This window comes from Myotis yumanensis, unplaced genomic scaffold, assembly GCF_028538775.1.
Source record: "Myotis yumanensis isolate MYYU_CA2020_CCGP unplaced genomic scaffold, mMyoYum1.0.hap1 SCAF_5, whole genome shotgun sequence".
Taxonomy (NCBI): domain Eukaryota; kingdom Metazoa; phylum Chordata; class Mammalia; order Chiroptera; family Vespertilionidae; genus Myotis; species Myotis yumanensis.
The window spans coordinates 27,109,557-27,125,068 of record NW_027223756.1 but is presented as its reverse complement, the minus strand read 5'-3'; the positions used below and the strand labels follow the sequence as shown (position 1 = coordinate 27,125,068).

Sequence of the window (15,512 nt, the reverse complement as noted above, 5' to 3'; positions counted from 1 at the left end):
GCAGATAGCAGGCCCTGACGGCGGCAGGGCAGGCGGGATGGCACTGACCCGCCCTGCCTGCAGTATGCAAATTAGCCACCATCTTTGTTGGCGGTCAATTTGCATATTGTGCTGATTAGCCAATGGGAGGTATAGTGAAGGTACGGTCAATTACCATGTTAGTCTATTATTAGATAGGATTTATTTATTTATTTGTTTGTTTGTTTGTTTTAATATATATTTATTGATTTCAGAGAGGAAGGGAGAGGGAAAGAGAGATAGAAACATCAATGATGAGAGAGAATTACTGATTGGCTGCCTCCTGCACGTCCCCCACTAGAATTGAACCTGGGACCCTTCAGTCCACAGGCTGATGCTCTATCCACTGAGCCAAACCAGCTAGGGCTGGTATCTCATTTAAAATTTTCTCTGAACTAAACACACCCAGTTTCTTCAGTCGTTTGTTTTGTGTATATGTTTTTCTGCCCCTTACTATTCATCTGTTATCCTCCACATAACATTTTTCTTAATTTGTAAAACTTCATTTAATAGGCAACATCTAGAATGAGATACAATGGCCCATATGAGGCCTGGCCAACTCAAACTACAGCAGGGCAATTACATTCCACAATCTGTGCCTTATTGAAGGGAGCTTGGAGTCAACCAAGATTCTTTTATCTCTTTCAAAGGAATTGCTGTGAAGCAAGATCTCTCCAAATGTGGATTCATAAAATTGATCATTTGGAACCTAAATGGAAAATCTAAAAGATCATTTTTAGCCATAACTTATTATATAATATGCATAATTATTTTTTCTAAAAAAATAGCAAATGTTTAGTTAACCCTTATCACATGCCAGATATTGTGCTAAAAATACTTGCATACTGCCGTAGCTGGTTTCTCTCAGTGGATAGAGCATCGGCCTGAAAGGTCCTGAAAGGTCCTGGGTTCAATGCCAGTCAAGGGCACATGCCCAGGTTCTGGGCTCAATCCCCTATAGGGGGCATGCAGGAGGCAGTCGATCAATGATTCTCTCTTATTATTGATGTTTCTCTCTCTCTCTCCTTTTCCCTTCCTTTCTGAAATCAATAAAAATATGTTTAAAAAATACTTGCATACCTTCATTTGATTTGATGCTCCCAATAACCCTGTGGGGTTGGGACTATTTGTATCCTTATTCTATAGAGGAGAAAATGGAGGACAGATAGACTAAGTAACTTGCCCAAAGTTACAAGATCAGTAAGTGGAGGAACCAGGATTTCAACTCGGCCAGTGTGGCTCCAGGGCTATCTTCTTCTGTATATGTATATTACATGGATTTGGGTTAATTTAAATCAGGGAATGACTTAGCAATATGTTCTTGAACATACACGGTGGTTTTCAGAGAAGCTCAGAGGGCTTAGAAAGACAGTAGCTTTTCACAAAAAGGAAACAAAACCAAAAAAAAACCTTGGTCCTGAATTTCATGTAGAGACTTACTTCACCATGATAATAAGCTTTTAAAGGGAAAGGACCACATGTATTCATCTTTTAATACTGTGTCTAGCAGAGTATCTAAATCATGGTTACGCCAGTTATCGGTGTATTGCCTATGCTCCAAATCCGTTCTTCTTTGCCACATTTTGACACTGGAGCTGGACCCTCCTTTGCCAGCGGATGCAACTTCAGGTTTGTCAGTAGAGGGCACTGGAGGGACACTGCGAGAGGAAGGGGCTTTTCTTTGGGGTTCTGGTGCTTTTCTTCTTGCTCCTATGACACAGTGGCCAGGGGCAGTTCCTGTGGGAGACCTAGAGGTCCACAACCCCAGCAGGTTGCTTCCGGAGAGTTTCGCTGGTGCTGCAGTGGGAAGCTCCTGGAAGCACTGCAGTGAGATCCTCCACTGGCCTGTGGGCCACAGCCACACCTTCTCCCATGAAGTCTGCATCTCATCCTCGAGAGGAGACCAGCTCGCAAGTTTGTTCCTTCCTTGAGTGCTTTCCTAAGCCTTGGGGATGATACCTGCTTCCCTACACCTGCTGTTCCAATATTCTTTAGAGATCTCTTTACCCTTCTTAGTAGTTAACCATTCTTCCCATTAAAGTTTCTCCACTCACTGCCCTGGCCAGTTTGTTCAATGGTTAGAGTGTTGGCCCATGGTCTGAAGGATTGCAGGTTTGATTCCCGGTCAAGGGCATGTATCTGGGTTGCAGGTTTCATTCCTGCCCCTCTGGATGCAGGAAGCAACATCAATATATTTTTTTCTCTCTTCCCCTGGTGCGTCCCCCCTCCCCCGGTTTCCTTCATTCCTCCCTTCAACTCTCTCTAAAAATCTATGGTAAAAGAGTACCCTTAAGTGAGGATTGACACACATATACTCACAAAAAATTTCCCCATTCAAGTTGTTGGTGTGGTTTCTATCTCCTGATTGGACCCTGACTGACACAATGGTAGACACTCAATACATGATGAATGGATGGATGAGTTAGTGAGGGAACTGAGGAAAGAGGCTTCGTTTTCACTTTATTGATGCTGACTCTTCTGGAGGATTAGTCTGTTCAGGGTAGCCCTCTGCCCTGCCGGACTCTTCCCAGATGTTCAGGTTGCTTGGGAGTTACACATTTTCAAGCAATCTATAAAATCCATCTCTCTTCTTCACCTCAATTAAACATCATGTGACAGATTCCAGTAGCACCAAGAATAGAGAAACAAGTTTTTCCTCTAATTTTTCCTCTCTGCACAGCTGTCCTGGATTTGGGATTTTGTCCCATATTAGGAGAAACAATCTGGCCAGCCCAGCCCTAAAACCTGCACCACTTCGCAGGTCAGAGTCAAGGCTTCTAATGCAGGTGTTCTATTTTGAGAACGCCATAGATTTTACTGTTCATTTCTACAGGAAATTGCTGAATTCTTAACAGTTGACATTCCCAGGCTACAGATAGTCCTACTTTTACAATGCTCACCAAACAAGTTAGTATAGAACAACATTCCTGCAACTTACTTTGGAGAAAAAGTTTTGGGCGAAGGCATATTAGTAAAATAATCTAACATCTTGCCCTTATGTATCTCTGCGTCAGACGAAAAAAACAAGTTTTCCTAAGACAGGAAAACATGAAATATGAAAATCACAATGAAGTGTGTTGCTGTGATGATTTGCACAAATTGCCTGCCTACAGCTACACCCCGCCCCCCAAGCACAGCAGCCAAGTGACCCAATCCTGAAATTGAACACAGTTCCACACAGGGAATGCCCAACCCTTCATTAAGGTTGTTAGAAAAGCACTTCAAAGACACGGTGAGGTTTTGCTTGTTTATGTAATAAGACAGACACCAATGTTTAGCTGCTGAATGTGAAGCCTGTGTGACAGTGGGAAGCGAAGGGAGAAGGAAGCAATTTGGGAAATACCTCCTCCTCACGTCACAAACATCCTCAGACCCATCAGAAGACCCCAAAACCAGATCCTGCAATATATGCATTTCATAAAGCAAAGCCACCCCCTAGCTGCAGGCCATGTGTGGCCTGGTTTCTCTTTTTAATTTTTTAACTAGGGCAGCAAGCTAACAGTGTAGTATATCATGGTCAATATGTCATCCGCAAAGTGGGTCCAATATTACAGAAGGATTCCATAGTCGTTAAGTAAATTTCCCTTGTAACTTGAGAGAACGTTGGGTGAATCCCTGGGATCTACAGCGCCTGCTGTCAGATCCCCACACCGCAGGTTCTGGATTCTTGAGAGTTTAGAGTCAATTTTAAGTACAATGGCAAAGGGAGCTTCTTTCTAGGGGTGGAGGGCAAGTTTAAGGAGCAGAGTAGGAAGGGCGAGCACCACTTTTTATCAGCCGTCATTTTAATTCGAACAGTTGTCAAACGCCTAGTAATTTTGAAATGGAGAACATACAAATCCCACTGCTTGGTTGGGCTTAAGCATTCCTGAAAATAATTTCTGTTAATTTGTGAATGTGCAGTTGAAGGCACATCTTTATTTGACATGTCATTATTCCCATACTTGTTAATATATCAACCCCAAGTGCTAAGGGTTCAGGATTGCCCTCCCCTGCCCACCCCATGGCTGACAGGACAGCTCCCAGATAGATATGAAAAGTGATGACTTCATTTCTATTTTTCTCTTTGTGGTCCAACTCACCCATAAGAGGCCAACGTTCAGCTACCCTAAGGCTCTCAAACATTTAGGGCCTGGAGTTACTCTTTTTAGTTGATAGAGCAAAGATGAAATTTTTAAATCCCTGGCTGGCTAAGATACATTCCAGTAGTAATGGCATTTATCTTATGACTGAGTCATGGATGGTAAAACCTCTTCTTTGGGTAGATAATAGGGGAGATAAAAAGGTAATTTCCAGAAGGTGACGGAGGCTGGTTTTCTAGCCTTTTTTCTGACTCAGTCTACTTTTCATGTCTTATTTAGAAATGGTTGTGAAGTAGGATTTTTTGGGGCAAAACAAACGAATGACGTGAAGATTAGGGGAGTTAGGGAGGGAATGGCCCAAAGTGATGACAATTCCCAAGGAGAGTTCAAGTCCCCAGGGCTGTGAGAGCAGGAATCTGCCAGGACCAGCAGTGGAGGCCTCAGCGGGTGCCTGTGGAATCTGCAACAGTGCATTCATTTTGCATGATTCCTAGCAAACCAGCTAAGAGAATTCACTGAACCCTTAGGACAGATGGTTTCTGGGTAGCAGGATGTTTCCTGTCTTGTTTCTTCAAGAACAAACTGTGTCTTTGAAAACACTAACATCATCACATAGGATTCTAATTGAGTCTCGTTGTCTTTGGGAAGGAGAATGTTTACTTGAAGCCGTGTTTCAAACTTTCATTGTGACCCATACTGTTGTGTCCCAATTTAATTCATCTTGACCAGCATAATTTAGTGGAATGTAATAGAAAAATCTGAGTGCATCTCCTATATGTAGCTTTGTGACCTTTTTTTGTTTCAGTTGTATGTATGTACAAGAGTATGCATGTGCTGGGTTGTGATGGAAAAAGTCATTCTTAGTGTGGATCAAGCCCTAAAAGGGAGAAAAATACTGCTTTAGGCAACTTTAAAAAGAAACGGAGGGATTGATTGTGGTGTGTAATTAGCAGAGTGGGCAAACACTGCTCGTCTTTTGTTGTTGTTAATCCTCACCTGAGGATATTTTTCCCTTGATTTTTAGAGAGAGTGGAAGGGACGGGGAGAGACAGAGAGAGAAACATCAATGTCAGAGAGACACATCAATTGGTTGCCTCCCACACGCACCCTAACCAGGGTGGGGGATCAAGCCTGTAACCGAGGTACATGCCTTTGACTGGAATCGAACCTAGGAGTCCTTCAGTCCGTGAACCAATGCTCTTACCCACTTAGCCAAGCCGGCTAGGGCTGCTCACCTTTCTTTTATTGGTTCACATGCATGTGTGCATATGGGTGCGTGTGCACATGTGTAAGCGTGAGTGTGTATGTGCCTGTATATACATGTGAGTGAGTGTGCATGTGTGTGATCTGATTCTGCCATGATGTTTAGGCAACTGAACTTTTCCCTAAGAATAAGGAGTTATATGATTCAGAAGTTTAAGGAGACGTTGCTTAGTATGATAATTTCAGAAAATCTTCTGGGGGAATCGATGGTCTCACATCAAGGCTCTTGAGATGCAAGAGATGCGCCTCTGACCTTGACTTAAAATTGTAAATACGTCCTTGCATTTTTTTCAGGTCGCAGTACCTTTGCCTAAGCATAAGCTGGTCAACTCTACAATAGGTAGGAGCATAATTTTGCATGATTTATACTATGAAGCTAAAGTGTCAAATGACTTACTTATGGTGCTTGGCTCTTCAGGGGGCAAATTTCCTGAATATATTTCTCTAGTGGGTCCCTAGGGAAGCACCAATATTGCCTTAAGTTTCCAAACAAAATGAAAAATGTTGCTGCCTTACCTTTTCCTATCAGCCTTAGGAAAGAGCAGCCACACCTCGGGGATGCCAGGGAAGTCCTTCCCCAGGGAATTGAGACACCGTGATGCAGAGAAACTCAGAGACATTATTATGTACTAGAACATTTATTAATACGTATAAGGTGCAAAAAAAGAGAGACAGTGATGTAAAATGACAGGCATCTTCATCAGAGGTCTGCTTTGCAGCCCAGGAGCATGGTTGGTCTCGGCATCGTGTTCTACAAGGCTGAGGTCTTGGGCTCCATCGCCTCCGATGCAGAGCAAGTACCTGGTCTTCAGTAATACAAGATGCTCTGATCAGTGTTTGTAAGGGCACACTGTTGGCCGTAGGAGGCTTGGCTATCATCCCTTCCAAGGAAACAGATCACCACCACCTCTACCTCCACCAGCGCACTGAAAACAACCCAAAGCACACACACTCCTGATGCTTTGTACAGAATGGCAGGCAACTCATAAGAGTTGGCTTGAAGGTGAACCCACACGAGAGGCACGTGACAGGCAGTGGCCACAAGACTGACTCCAGGAAGAGAGAGAGCAGCAGGGATGCTCCATGTTTAAGGAACGAGAGCATGTTCAGACGGAGTGAGGAACTTCTAACCACTCGCTTCCTACCAGATCTGACAGGCTCTTTGCCTGACATGGTTCTACAGGTGCAAATGTTAGGTTTACCTTGCCATGTCCTCTGACACTTTGACAGGGGCTTATCTCATGCTGGGGGTTGCTAATTCTTCCCAAACCTGGGTTTCTGGGACTGTTTATTCAGCAGGAACCTACAAAAGTCTGTTTTTACTTGATGGATGAAATGAATCCACAGCATCTTTCATCATACATCTAATGCCCTGGAGAGAATACAGCAGCAAACAGGCAGACAAGGTTCTTTGAGGCCTCAGTACTCTGTACAGTGCCGGGCACACAGTGGCACTTAATAAGTATTCATTGAACAAATACACGAGTGATGACTGGCCGGTGGGGGGCGAGGTCACAGCAGTGTCTCTTCTCCAATGCGTTGGGTCTCTGGAACGACAGACATCTGCCTCACCTGTTAGCAACAGTATTTACATGTTCTTGGCCAACGTTATACTTGAATTTGATTCACATACTAAAAATTATGGACCGTTATAAATATCTTGGATTTCCTCTCTGGGCACCTTTTTCTGGCCAGATCTTTATAGTAAATAGATGTTAAGCCACACTGTACTATCCCCAACTTGCCTGCAAAGATTTACTAATATGAAATGGAATCGTCTTATCCAAGTTACAAAAACAAACAAAAAAAAGTTATGCGATGGTTTTGCTGTACAAACAAACGCAGGATGGTATTATTCACCATTGTTTTAACCCGGTTCAGTTCTCAATTCCACTATTGCTTCGAACCTTCACAAATTGTCATTTTCCTTCCATTCTCCATATGACGGAATTGTTTTTCAATTAGTAATCACTTCCACTCCTTATAAAACATGAGGTAACACTCTCATTGGTTTTCATCCACAATTGTCACATCATTGCGTAAGAAATCCCCATTTTCAAAGAAAAATGTCTAACAGCACAGTGGGAAATAAAGGAAAATCTCATTTTACAGGTAAATGGAGTATAAGTGGCGGATAATTGAGTAGCTTATACATCGTATCCTATTATTGTCATTCTCAGTGGCTGGATGCTAATCAGTTTAACTGCCTTTGCGCTATATATTTTTAAATGTGATTAAAACATACAGTCTCATAGTAAATTTAAATGGCTTATTAAAGGCATTTACAGGGCAACGGGATCATATGTCAAAGATGAATGGTGTTTCTAATTTGCTAGCCACTTGGGTCAGGTTTACGTTAAGCAGGAAGCATATTTATACAAGTAATCGTAACACAAATGGTCTCTTGGGAAAAGCTGTTGGTGAGGGTTTAACATTTTTGAAGTATACTTTTGTTTATCTTCTAAATGGGCATTTTATAGGCAATGGGCCAAAGCGCCTTAAATACATGCTCCTTCACACAGGCATAACTGGGCCGATGTGCCTGAATGCTACAGTGTTGTTAAGCATGAGGAGAGGGAGTGGGGGTGGGAAGGTTGAGCCACCTTCATTTGACTGACATCCTTTCAGGACCACAACTGAACGAATGATGGGAGTCTGCAGCAGCATCGATACACGGGGAGCTTGTTAGAAATGCCAAAACCGCACCCCAGTCCCATTGAACCAGAATCTACATTCAAACAAGCTCCCCCATATGGTGCGTGAGCACTGCCCTGGGACCCCAAAGCCTCTGCCTCCGGGTGACCAAGCACACGTCCCTTTCTCTTTCTTTCTTGCTTCTAGAATCATCCTCTTCAGAGGACAACCACCCCTCGGCCCGGTTTCCCTTTCTTTCTCATCACTCCCACACCCACGCCCAGGACCCAAATGAATTTACCAGCATCCGATGCCCTTGAATCAAGAACCCACTTCTCATGCTGGCCACCTGACATCACCCAGCGGCTCCCTGTTGCCTGATAACCTTCGGAAAGTCAGGGCACCGTAAGGACTTCCAAGGACTTCCAAGACGCTGCGTTCATCTGCTTTCCCATGCTTGAGCCTCCCATCCTCTATCGATTCCACACTGACATCCCTTCCTTCTCAGCTGCCACCAGCATGCCATCTCCCCTTGCCATTGTAACCCCTCCTGTTCTCGTGAAAGGACTTTTCATCCCTGTTTCTACTCAGGGGACGCTGCCTTCCTCTAACCTAGCCATAGCTTCTCTCTAATAATCGTGGGGGATCGAAAAGACAAAGGGTGTCCTGCCCGCTGTTTGGGGGAACTTTACTCGGTGGAGGGAACCGGATGCAGTTACTGAAAGACCCACTCGGCAGCCCCCTGAACACACTTCTTTTGGCCCCACCTTTGCCTTGAGAGGCTCAGCCTGCAGCAGGTGCCCAGAGGCAACTGGACCTCCAAACCAGACCCAGGCTGGCCAGCCGATTGGCCCCTAGAAGCAATTTGGTCCCCTCTGTTCCAAACTGTGTCGGGGTAAAGGGCTCTGCAAGAAAACGAACTGGGCATTTTAGAAGCGCGTTGCTTACAAAGTCAGGCTCTGTGGGCCCGGGGTTAGCGCAGCCAATGGTCAAGGGAACAATCTGGGGTCAGCCGACGAGGACCCCTTCAGGCTCCTCTGGAGTGGTCAGCACCCAGAACAGACCTCTTTAATCAGAGGAGACTGGCAGGGGGAGAAACAAGATTGCTTTCTGGCCATAATGCGTCCGAGGACCACGCTTGCAGCTTCCGTTCTTCTTGAGCCCAACGAACCAATTCTTTTCTGCGTGCTTCTTGGACGTGTAGGTGTTGTAGTGGTTCTCCTCCAGCCTTTCCAGGAACAAACATTCCTCATTGGGTGTTTGCTACAAAGATACAACCGAAAGAGAGGAGGGCTGTGAGTGAGTGGTTTTAGGCGGGGCTCCTCTGCTTCAAGCTGTGTGACCTGGGGCAAATTACCCAGGCTTTCTGTGCCTCAGTTTCTTCTTCAGTGACATTGGGATGATAATGGAGCCTATCTCCAGGGATGGTAATGAGGACTTAAAACGGGACCCAGCACATAATGAGCCTTCAATGTACACCTGCTATTATTGTAAGGCCCCCTTACATTTGTTGTTCTCAGGACCCTATAGTCTGCCCCTGGGGAGATCCTGAATGACTGTAGGCACCCCAAGGGGGGAGGGGGCTGGGCTTTTGTCTCTGTAGAGGCCTGGCACCTAGATAGGCATGGCCATGGAAAACGTCCAAAACAGGTAAAAGCAGACAGTGATGCAGTGAGGGTTGTTAAGTTTGGACTTAACAAATAAATGAAAAACTACTAATATAATTTTTCATCCTGGTGATTTTCATTAACAATAGCAGGATAGTACCTTAGCGTTGTTAAGACCATCAGTGCTTGCACAAAATGTGCCCTAAGCCCAAAACATATCCTGAAACTTAACGCTTTTTAAAAAAAATGAAAATAGCTTTATCTTCTAACATTTATAAAAAGAACTGTACTTCTTAAAACTTAAAATTTTACTTAAGGGGAGGGTTGGGGGGGAAGAGATCAACCAATGAACTCATATGTGTATATTCATAACCCATGGTCACAGACAAGGGGGTGGTGAAGGCCTGGCGTGGGGGGTGGGGACAGGATGGGAGAGGTCAATGGGGGGAGAAGGGGGACATATGTAATACTTTCAACAATGAAGATTAAAAAGATGTTTTTTTACTTAAAAGAAAGAAGAAAAGAAAAAAAACACCCAAAGCCCACCCACCCAGATATAGACAACGGTTAACAGTTGATAAGCATCCTTCCTTGCATCGTTATGTTCGTACGCACAGAGAGTAGATAAGACCAGATGGATATAGACTTAGGATGCTATCAAAATGGCACACTATGTCTGCTGTTTCAAAAACTGGCAATAAGCCTATGAAAACATTCAATCTCACTAGCAAGAAAATGCAAATTTAAAAAATGATTTAACATGTTGGCAATGATATCTGCAAGGAGAAAAAAGACACGTCTGAGTGACGGTGAGAGTGTAGGAAACACGCACTCTCCCGCGCTGTTGGTGAGACGCGTTGGTGGGGACTTCCCGAGGGTAGTTTGGCAATGTGTATCAAAGGTTTCAATATGCACGACCTTTAGGAGCAATTTCACTCCCAGGAACAGTTAGGAGAGAGTTAGAAAGTGTAAAACTATATTTTCAAGGGTGTTCATTGGATATAATGGTAACAAATTGGAAGCAACCTAAATATGCATAGAAAGGTGATTGGTTAAGTAGGTAGTGGCACATACATACAGTGGAATCCAATTCAGTTGTGAATTTATTAAGGTGGAAAAAAGTTCCAACATAATCGATAGGGCAGTTATTATCCATAATTATGTTTTCACTTGGAATGCATCTGTTAGAGAGTGGGAGGAACCCCAGTTATTTGAACTTCCTCTTTGTCAGGATCGTAGAAAACATTTATTATATTTGGACAGAAACCAGTTAGGTGAGCTAAAAACACTTCTGCTGTATATCGACTTGGCTCCAATTCCGAGTCGCATGGTCTCTATATCATCTCCTCACCCGCAGTGGTTGGGGAGCCCCTTTCTGTTGTGCAGTGTTCTCTGTTTGTGGGCACATTTGCCTATTAGACTGCAAGCCTCCCTGAGGGAAGAGATGGGACCTTGTCAGCCCTCTGTCTACAGCCAGACTTAGAACCTGGCAAGTAGTAGGTGCTCGCCAACAAGGTGGTGCGTTGAATTGGACTCCTGAGAGATCAGGTAGAGGCCTCAGGAAAGTTATCTCTGATTAGCAAGGCACTCCGTAGCAGGGAGCACACAGCTGCTTATTCATCTGTAGTCTAGAGCAATGACAATGGGGAGAGACACTGGAGCATTTTAGAACAAGGTGGGACATAGACGTAATAGTTAATTGGGTGACTCTGATGCCTCGAAAGGAACTTAACCAGACATTGGTGTTTGATGCACATTGTCAGGAGTGGGAGGAGGTTGGCAGTTTGGGACCAGTGTGGGTTGCCCACTCCCCCGTAGGGAGGGCTCACCCCATGACAGCCCTCAGTGGGCATCAGGCCCCTGTTCTGTGACAAAGTAGAGGACGGCCACACCCCCCACCTGATGTCTCTATTCCACCACAGCAGTAGACACACAGAGAAAGGCTGAGTCAGAGGCTGAGTCAGCAGGCCAAATCGGAGGTGCTGCCTCTGGCCTCCCAGCAGGATTTGTCAGCGCTCGTTATGCATCTGGAGCAATGTCGAGGGCCTGGGGAGTGACAGCTGATTCATGGCCATTGTTTTCATTATTTTCTTTTTTATATTTAGCACGCTTTCCTCCCAGGTACATAGGTGACATATACCCACTGGAGAAAATTTGGAAAACACAGGAAGGCATTCACATATTATAAAGTTAGCCTTTTACCACCTCCAGAGATAAGTGAAGGAATGTTTTGGGATATAGCCTTTTGAAGTTATTTTTTATAATAAATATGTCCTTTCCACACGCACATAAATTTGGATCAGGATGGACTGATGCCAAAAATTGGTTAAGAGTACGAGGCAGAACTCTGAGATATGTTAGAACTTGTCCTTGTCAATGGGAAATATAAAAATGTTGATGCCTCATATATGAAGATCACCGTCTGAATATTTTAGGTAAATTACAGTGACGGCCAGGATGATGGGGGCGTGGGAACGTAGCGGGTGTTTGGAGCCTAGAGAAAATCAGATTTGAGGAGTCTCCCCCAATATTTTTATATGAGTAACAGAAAGTTATAAACATCAAAACTGATTTAAAGGAGGAAAAAGCCATAAAACTAACATATAACCTATGAAATAATGAGGGCAAGGGATGTATAAACTGAATGTTTCACAGCCACTATTGATGGAGCGTCTCCTGTGAGCCAGTCATGCTGGTGGGCGGGTCTGTTCATTGTCTCCCTGCGGCCTCTCAGCCCTATATGCTGAAGGTACTGTCCATTACTGTCCTCATCTTAGACAAGGCTCAAAAGGGGAGTAACTTGCCAAAGTGGCAGAGGCGTGAGATTCAATTATGAGCCTGCAAGTGAATGACTGATTGGTCAATTGATTTTATTACCAATTGGAAGAACTACCTTAAAAAACACACCACCTACTCCCTATGTAGCAGCCACTGCCTGGCTCCAGACCCTTTAAAGCTGTCCCACTTGATCTGTATTTCAGTAAACAGCTTAGTAGAGGCTACCTGTAACTGATGATCCCATCTCCTGACCCCTAGGGGAGCATGAAAAAAGCTGAACTGCATTCACATCCCAAATTCTGGCTGATGATGGCTTCAAGAGACGGTTTCCCGTGCCCACTGCCTCTTGACAATTCAATATAAGTTAAAGGGAGCCCCAGACTAAACCCTCCCCCCCTTCCTGGATGCCGTCCTGTAGACATGCTAATCTTAATAAAAAGAAAGAAAGGAGTTTGGCTTGGGCTATGAGTTACAGCCAAGCCTTAATTATTAGTTGTTAGGATACAGAGAAAGGGTCATTGAAACCCAGAAATAATTTCAAGACCTGGGGCCATTGGCTTCAGCTCTCTTTCTCATCAAATCTTTTTAAAAAAATATATGTTTTATTGATTTTTTACAAAGAGGAAGGGAGGGGGATAGAGAGTTAGAAACATCGATGAGAGAGAAACATCGACCAGCTGCCTCCTGCACACCTCCTACTGGGGATGTGCCCGCAACCAAGGTACATGCTCGTGACCGGAATCAAACCTGGGCTCTATCCACTGAGCCAAACCGGTTAGGGCTCTCATCAAATCTTTTACCAGAGATACCAGTAAGGGAAAAATCAGATTTCCTCTGTTTCTGTTCTTTTCTCACAAAGACCACCATTAACAGAGTCAAACCTATATAAAGCACTAACCAGAAGAGGGATGGAGAAGGCGATGCAGAGGATGTTAGCTACTGAATAAATTCTTCGTGCCTCTCGAGGGCAGGGATGTGGTTCATTCACCTTCACATCCCTGCCGGTACCTAACTGTACTTAGACACAGGAGGCATTTGATAAATGTTTGTACAATTGGGCTATTAAATGTTTTATTTAGGAGACCCTTTCAAAGTGTTGTGTGTGACATGTTCACTACTAGGATCTGGGCTCTGCAGTTCTTATAAAAAGCACAGGGGTCACGCCTATAACATGTAGTGGGGACTCAAGAAAGATTTTTGGAATGCATGAGTGAAGTGGAACTAGGTATTCTGAGATAAGTGATGGATGACTTACCAAAATTTCAATCAATGTCTCCTCTATGTGATAATACGTTTGAGTATTTTGAGAGAATACCGCAAGAAACTCTTTTATGTTTGTGCCTAAAATAAGGCAGGGTAGAGGGCGGGAATCCTACTGGAAAAAAAATAACAAACAGAGACTAATTGTTGCTTTATAGTGTGTATCACTCAACATAACAAGATTTCTGGAAACCTCAAACCTTGGCCGAGTCTGGAAGCTTGTCAGCCTCATACTTACTGAGCCGTACAAAAGCCCGTCGGAGTCCATGGCCAAGTACTGGCCACTCTCGGTGCTCTTTATATACACCTCCCCCACGCTTTCCGCACTGAGTTGCAGCTGAACTGGAATAAAAATAACACAAGCAAAAGTAAATAAACACCAGGCCTTTGCCAACAGGGCCTGGCAGCCAGGACAGTTAGCCACGGAAAATTCTGCTCATTCATTTCAGAGCCTCAAGGATGAGCCTCAGATTAATCAAAACATAGAAATACAGTTCCTTTTTCTTTGCCCTCCAAAGAAAGCGGTCCACTGGGAATCAAGTTCTTGAGAGAAGGAGAGATGAAGCAGGGGCGCCCACCCATGCCCGTTTGTTACAAAATCACCTGGGGTGCACTTTTCACGGAGCCTCATTCCTTGCTCTGTCTTTGCCACCTGGAGGGAGATAGCCACGGGAGGAAGCCGCATTCACTTCCCTGGGCTCCTGGCCCCAGCGATGGGGGGTGCTGTAGAGTGGGCCACTGGGCAGCCTGAGTGTGTTCCACCTCAGTTGTCAGTCTGCTTTGGGGGTGTCTTTTACAGCCTAGGCCTTCTAGGAATAGGAGCTTCTTGTGGACAGGTTGAGTCAACCCCCCATCCTCTGAGGCAACCCAGCTGGGTAGAGGCAGAGGGAAACCCTGGCTTCTCATTGGGAGAATGACCCACTTACCTGGAATTGCAGGGATACAAAACAGTGGTTCTTACCCAGGGGTGATTTTGGTATTTAGGGGACATTTGGCCATGTGTGGAGACCTTTTTGGTTGTCCCACCTGGAGTGGGATGGTACTATTAGCATCCAGAAGGCAGAAGTTTAGCAGCATCCCGCAATGCACAGGGAAGCCCTTCACAATAAGGACTTATTCAGCCCAAAAAGTCACTAGTGCCAAGGTTGAGAAACCTCGAGGTTGAGGGCAGGGATGTGAATTTCCCTGAGTTACTCTCTCCCCATTTACACCAACTGCCCACTGCTGGGTACCTAAATGGAGTCCAGTGTCATCTGGTAATTATTCAATTGTCCATGGTGGCTGTGATGGTTCACACTTGGGAATCAGAATCAATTTTGGACTCTTCTGGACAATTCTTTGGTCATCAAAACCATCGCCATGACTAGGAGTGGAGTCTAGACCAGGGACCAGTGAGCACTCAGTGGTTGCACCAGAGGATGAGTTGGCCTCTCTGAGGCTCAGCTTTGTCAGAGGCCGAGGGGCAGGGGAAGCTGGAAAGAACACAGGGCTTTGGTTGGCCCATGTAGACCCCGCATGACTTTTTATTTTCCCTTTTTATTTAATTTCTTTGAATAAGAACTACATTCCCATGTTTCAAATCTGGAAACAATATAAGAGGAGACAGTGAAAAGTCTCCCCCACTCTGTCCTAGCCTCCCAATGGGGATACAGCAGTAAACAGGACAGATGAGACCCTTGTCCTTCCTCCCAGAACCTCCTCCTGGGAGACAAAGACAACAAGGAAACCCCTCCGAGGTATATTTTAGGTGAATCCTTCTACTCAAATTGGTGCATATATGAGCAAATACATGTTTTGCCTCCTGCTTTTTTTCTTTTTTACACAAGTGGTAAGATACTAGATGCACAGTTCTGCAGGTTGGGTTTTTGTT

At 44.6% G+C, this 15,512-nt stretch overlaps 1 protein-coding gene across 4 annotated transcripts in view; it reads right to left on the bottom strand.

The window, feature by feature from the left end:
* Positions 1 to 5,982: 5,982 nt before the first annotated feature.
* FGF1 (fibroblast growth factor 1) overlaps positions 5,983 to 15,512 on the bottom strand; it is a 91,649-nt gene continuing 82,119 nt past the window's right edge. For all 4 annotated transcript variants that reach the window (XM_070414710.1, XM_070414711.1, XM_070414713.1 and 1 more), the window contains exons 3-4: positions 13,881 to 13,984; positions 5,983 to 9,260 (exon numbers count right to left, since the gene is read on the bottom strand). In XM_070414710.1, the coding sequence (XP_070270811.1) occupies positions 9,066 to 9,260; positions 13,881 to 13,984 (299 nt within the window). In that variant the 3' untranslated portion in view covers positions 5,983 to 9,065. The remainder of the gene's footprint in view (positions 9,261 to 13,880; positions 13,985 to 15,512) is intronic.